Source organism: Cicer arietinum, chromosome 2 (assembly GCF_000331145.2).
Source record: "Cicer arietinum cultivar CDC Frontier isolate Library 1 chromosome 2, Cicar.CDCFrontier_v2.0, whole genome shotgun sequence".
In the NCBI taxonomy this organism is placed as follows: Eukaryota; Viridiplantae; Streptophyta; class Magnoliopsida; order Fabales; family Fabaceae; genus Cicer; species Cicer arietinum.
The window spans coordinates 10944751-10950678 of NC_021161.2; the positions used below are offsets into that span (position 1 = coordinate 10944751).

The 5928-nt window shown below is 39.6% G+C and overlaps 1 protein-coding gene across 1 annotated transcript; it reads right to left on the reverse strand.

Annotated features, from left to right (window-relative positions):
* Positions 1 to 522: 522 nt before the first annotated feature.
* LOC105851591 (uncharacterized) lies at positions 523 to 3521 on the reverse strand. Its single transcript, XM_027332059.1, has 4 exons — positions 1933 to 3521; positions 1481 to 1697; positions 1328 to 1393; positions 523 to 1197 (listed from the first exon to the last, which is right to left on the reverse strand). The coding sequence occupies exons 1-4, from the start codon at positions 3519 to 3521 to the stop codon at positions 523 to 525; spliced, it is 2547 nt and encodes an 848-aa protein (XP_027187860.1).
* Between the last annotated feature and the right edge of the window lie 2407 nt (positions 3522 to 5928).

The following is a 5928-nucleotide window of genomic DNA, read 5'->3' on the forward strand; positions in this document are numbered from 1 at the left end:
AGGGTCGGCCCAGAACTGGTGGGGCTAGAACTGGAGGATTTTGCAAATACTGTCAGATTTTTTCAAATGCATTTTGACATTCTTGGTTCCACACAACTGTTTGATTTTTCCGTAAAAGTTTAAATATCGGTTCACAAGTAGCAGTTAGTTGTGATATAAATCTTGAAATATAATTTAGTCTCCCAAGAAAACCGCGAACTTCTTTTTCTGTACTCAGGGGAGGCATTTCTGCAATGGCTCGAATCTTATCGGGATCAACCTCTATTCCTCTCTGACTAACCACAAATCCCAATACTTTGCCCGATCTCACCCCAAAAGTGCATTTGGAGGGGTTGAGCTTTAGCTTAAACTTTCTAAGTCTTTTGAAGAGTTTCTTTAGATCAATAATATGTTCTTCTTCTGTTTGTGACTTAGCGATCATGTCGTCTACATAAACTTCGACCTCTTTATGAATCATGTCATGGAATAGGGTTACCATAGCTCTTTGGTAGGTCGCTCCAGCGTTCTTCAGACCAAAAGGCATTACTTTGTAACAAAACGTTCCCCAAGGAGTGGTGAAAGTCGTTTTTTCCATATCTTCAGCTGCCATCTTAATTTGATTATACCTAGAGAAAGTCTCCCAAGAAAACCGCGAACTTCTTTTTCTGTACTCGGGGGAGGCATTTCTGCAATGGCTCGAATCTTATCGGGATCAACCTCTATTCCTCTCTGACTAAATACAAATCCCAATACTTTGCCCGATCTCACCCCAAAAGTGCATTTGGAGGGGTTGAGCTTTAGCTTAAACTTTCTAAGTCTTTTGAAGAGTTTCTTTAGATCAATAATATGTTCTTCTTCTGTTTGTGACTTAGCGATCATGTCGTCTACATAAACTTCGACCTCTTTATGAATCATGTCATGGAATAGGGTTACCATAGCTCTTTGGTAGGTCGCTCCAGCGTTCTTCAGACCAAAAGGCATTACTTTGTAACAAAATGTTCCCCAAGGAGTGATGAAAGTCGTTTTTTCCATATCTTCAGCTGCCATCTTAATTTGATTATATCCAGAGAAACCATCCATAAAGGAGAAGAGTGAATGGCGAGCCGTATTACCAACCAAAATATCGATGTGAGGTAACGGGAAATCATCTTTAGGACTAGCTTTATTAAGGTCCCTATAATCGACACACATTTGTACTTTGCCATCCTTTTTTTGGCACTAATACAATATTGGCTATCAATTGGGGATAATTTGCCACAGCGAGGAATCCTGCGTCAAATTGTTTTTGTATTTCTTCTCTGATTTTTAATGACATATCGGGCTTCATTCGCCTTAATTTTTGTTTCACCGGAGAAGAATCGGGTTTTAAGGGCAATTTATGCTCCACTATGCTAGTATCCAATCCAGGCATATCCTGATATGACCAGACAAAAACATCTTTGTATTCATGTAAGAGTTGGATTAGTTTGTGATATACTTCTTTCTTTAAGATGGTGCCAACCTTAATTTCTTTCCTTCTTCCCTCCGTCCCTCGATTAACAATTTCTATCGGTTCCTCAAAGGGCATGATACCCTGAGCTTCCCGTTCTACCGCTTTTAACAAATCTAGAGGGGGTTCATAATCTTCTTCATTATCTTTTTCTGTTTGACTAACAAGATGGTTAAGATTATGCAACGAGATCTTAGTACAATCGTCTGTGAATGAACTATTCCCAAATCTGCAGGATTCAAGGCTAGGATAAGGAGAAAGAAGGAGAAGAAAAAAAAATAAAGAATAAAAAAAAATGGCGAATGAATATAAACATATGAAAGTGATAAGAAAGAACAAGAAGAAAACAAAATGAGAATGCATTTATTGAAATTCAAATTATTGGAAAAACAACATTGTATCCATCCTAAATATAATGAAATATCTGAAGGTCTTAGTAACAGTAATAATGCTTTTAGAATTACATAGGAATTGCATTAAATATCATATGTGACTTGACTACTTTCCAATTCCTGATTTCTACCCCTACACCACACGGGCGAATCCAATTAGCTTCCCCATCAAACATGTCATCTTCAGCTGCCGCAATATGGATTTCACTTGTTGGTCTTGCACTTTGGAAACTCTGTCGGATGTCACAGATGGGAATCCTTTCGATTCTTGGCTCTCGATTTTCAATTCGAGCTAATCTTTTTTCTTTTTTCTCTTTGACCAATCTCCGTTTGTCATCCCTGGTGGGTTTGTAACCTAAACCCCACTTATCTCTATTTTCAGGAAGTTCCACCGATTCTTTGAGCCCTTCTTCATCCTTCCCCAACCCGTGCCACGGATGGTGTCCTCTGCTCAACATGAACTTAGCCACCATAATAGCTGTGTTTGACATATGTGGTTCTATAGGTATCGTCTCGACATAAGCGGTGTCCACGATTTCTAGTGTTTGGAAGGTAGTTTCTAGAGCGTCTTCTGTTGTCTCAACATAAGGTGTGGTGGACAAATTACTCACCAACAAGTCTCCTTCTCCTGATACGATTACCAATTGGTCATTTATCATATACTTCAGCTTTTGGTGTAAGGTTGACGGCACTACGCCGACAGAATGGATCCATGGCCTCCCCAATAAGCAACTATAAGCGGGTACAATATCCATCACGTGAAACGTGATTTCAAATGTGACCGGGCCTATTTGAACTGGGAGATCGATTTCCCCCATTATTTCTCTGCGACTCCCGTCGAAAGCTCTAACAACCTTGGGACTTGGTCTCATATATGTACCATCACAAGGTAGTTTTGCTAATGTTGATTTTGATATGACATTCAGCGAGGAGCCATTGTCAATGAGGACTCTTGACATTATATGGTCGAGGTACATTACTGATATGTGTAGTGCTTTATTATGCCCTCTCCCTTCGGTCAGCAGCTCATCATCTGTGAAAGTTAGGTGATTGTTGGTTGTGATGTTATTTATGATGCCTCTAAATTTGTCCACGGTGATGTCGTGAGTCACATGAGCCTCATTTAGTATTTTCATCAATAGCTTCCAGTGGGACTCAGAATTCATCAATAGGGATAACAATGAAATCCTTGTAGGAGTATGGTTGAGTTGGTCGACTATTTTGTATTCACTCTGTTTGATGATTTTGAGAAATTCCTGAGCTTCTTCATTAGAAACCTCATTTTCCACTTTCTCATTTTCGACTTTCTTTTCTTCTTTATCTGTGTATGCCTTCTCAAATACCACCCTCATTTCTCTTTGTGATTTTCCTGGGGAGCATATCCGATCATTTCTAGTCATTCGTCCTATTCCTGAAACGTTTGTGACAGCGGTGGTTTTAGAGCTAGAAACATCTTTGTTCTTCTGTTTAGCTAGATGTACCTCTACATTATAGTTCCAAGGTACGGCTTTGTTGTCTTTATATGAAAAAGGGCTTGGTATCTGAACTATTAAGGTCCTCAAATCACCGGGGGCATTCATACTTTCCTCCTTAGTGAAATGAAAGACCAATGGCTTTGGGATGGTTATGCCAAGTTTTTCTTCTGATTGGGTTGCAATCATACTATCATCCTTTTTCCCAACGACCTATTTGAACGGTGCCTATGTTTATCAATTTTTGAAGTTATTTTTTGAACTCATTGCCTTCTTCCATGGAATGATCTTCATTGAGGTGGAAATTGCATCTTGCTTTCACATCGGCATTTCCTTGGATTAACCCAAATTTACATAACTCAGAGAAAATCAGTCCCATCGGGGCCTTAATTTTCTCGACCTCCTTTATTAATTGGTGATTTTCTTCGATTGCATTCACTATTGGCCCACCATGGACTGGTAGAGGATTATTCTTCACGCTAGGCTCATTTTCTTTAAAATTCAACCATCCAGCCTTAAGCAAATCGTGCACCTTAAAATGGCTTTGACGCCACAAAATGGCTTTCTTCCTCCTTTTTCTTGTTCGCACCTGCGGGCAACTTTTTTGTGTTATTTAAACCGGTATAGCCGGAAGCAATCTTTCCAATTTTCAATCCCATTTCTACTCTTTCACCTACAATGACGAGAGGTTCAACCTGGGAAGCTAGTTCTCTCCATCGTTGGGCATATTCCTTGAATGTTTCATTGCCTCGTTTTGTCATATTTTACAGCTGGATTCTATCAGGAGCCATGTCGAGATTATATTTGTATTGTTTCAAAAAGGCATCCACCAGATCTTTCCAAGAGTTGATATGAGCTCGCTCAAGGTGCATATACCAACTCAGGGAAACTCATGTCAAACTGTCTTGAAAAAAGTGGATTAGCAGTTTTTCGCCATGGGCGCAAAAACCCATTTTTCGACAATACATAATAAGATGGTTCTTGGGGCATGTAGTTCCCTTGTATTTGTCGAATTCAGGCAATTTGAATTTCGGAGGTATTATAACATCAGAAACAAGGCATAGGTCTGAAGCATCAAATCCATAATTGTTTCCCCCTTCGACAACTCTCAAGCGTTCTTCCAAGGCTTGCCATTTTTCTTGGAATTGATTGCTCTCGAGCGGTCGAGATTCATGGTGTATGTTTAACATCACCAGTTAGCTTCGGTAGATTTTCCTTGCGATGAAGAGCCAGGAAAGCCCGAAGTAAGGGGTGAAGGTTGCACTTGAGGGAACTCGCCAGTACCATGTTGTGGATTTGTAGCCACGAACAGTGTATTGTTGTTGGGGAGATGAGTGTCTATGGGTGGGGTATAACCTGGAGGAAGACCATAAGGTGGAAATTGGTGTGCCTTCCCTTCTTGATAATTGGTGAAAAGGTGTGGAACGACGCCCGTTGGGTGAACAAGAGTGTTTTGGGGCACCTCCTCATCTACCAAAGGATTCCCATCATTTCTATTTCCGAGTGCTTGTAAAATCTCCAAGATCTTGGTCATTTTCCCCTTGAGCTGGTTCACATCTTCTCTTATTTCTGTTTGCTCTAGCTCATCCATGATTTTTGAATGGGATCGTGTCCGATAACGGTGTCGTAACACCAACTTTTTTGTTTGTTGTGTTATTTTTTCTGTGAAAGAATATGGCATGAGTATGCAATGTGATGTATGAAAATGTAATTATGCATGAATGTTAAAGACATATTTATTGCTTGTTTGTGAATATCTTAACCAATAAAGATAGGGCCATGGGATCAAAAGTGGGGCCAAATTTAATTTATTGAGAAAAAGTAAGATACAAGTTTTGCCACAAAACGAAAGTAGAAATCTAAACACGAAATTTGAAAATTTAATGAGCCATCAATTTTTTCATTTGCTCGATTAAACTTTTACAATGTTCAATAAAAATGGAGATCTCTTGAGGGGTAGAGAGAGGATTAGCCATCCCGTCAGCAGCTCTTAATAATGGTGGAATTTCTCCGATAGCAGAGTTGGTCAAATAAACTAGTTTGGAGAAACGATCCATCCAAAACATTCCTTCTTGAACAAGTCTCTCGATAGTGTCTTTTTGTGTATACATCTCGTCTTCTTTTCTTGCAAGTTCAACTCGGTATGCTTCAATGATCTCTTCTTGGCATTGCCTTTCTACCATGATCTTGTTTTCACATTCCGCTCTTACCCTCTCTATTTGTTGCTTCAGATTTGCTTCCTGCCGACGGATGATTTCATGCTTTTCCCCAGATTTCTTTAGCAACTCTTTAAGCCTAAGACCTTCAATCACTGCATCATCCCTTTCTTGACGTCTGAGTCTTAACTCTTCATTCGCACCCCGCAAACAGATTCGAGTTCTCTCCTTGCTTTCTTCTTCCTCTCGTGCTCTTTTTTGTACTTTCTCAAGGATAAGGGATTGTTGGGTATTCTTATACTCCATATCTCTATAAGCCTGGTGAGCCATCTCCAATTCTTTTTGTAATTTTTCAATTTCTTGTCCTTTGAGAGCTAAGTCGGCCTCTAAATCTTCAGTGCTAAAAAAAGATTCTGTTGTTACTACCTCGGGAGTAATGA

Coding starts and splice junctions, on each gene's coding strand:
- LOC105851591 (XM_027332059.1), bottom strand. CDS start 3,521: ATGATTGCAACCCAATCAGAAGAAAAACTTGGCATAACCATCCCAAAG. Junction 1,394..1,480: donor GAAGAAGGAAAGAAATTAAG/GTTGGCACCATC, acceptor TGGTCATATCAG/GATATGCCTGGATTGGATAC. Junction 1,198..1,327: donor TAAAACCCGATTCTTCTCCG/GTGAAACAAAAA, acceptor ATATTGTATTAG/TGCCAAAAAAAGGATGGCAA.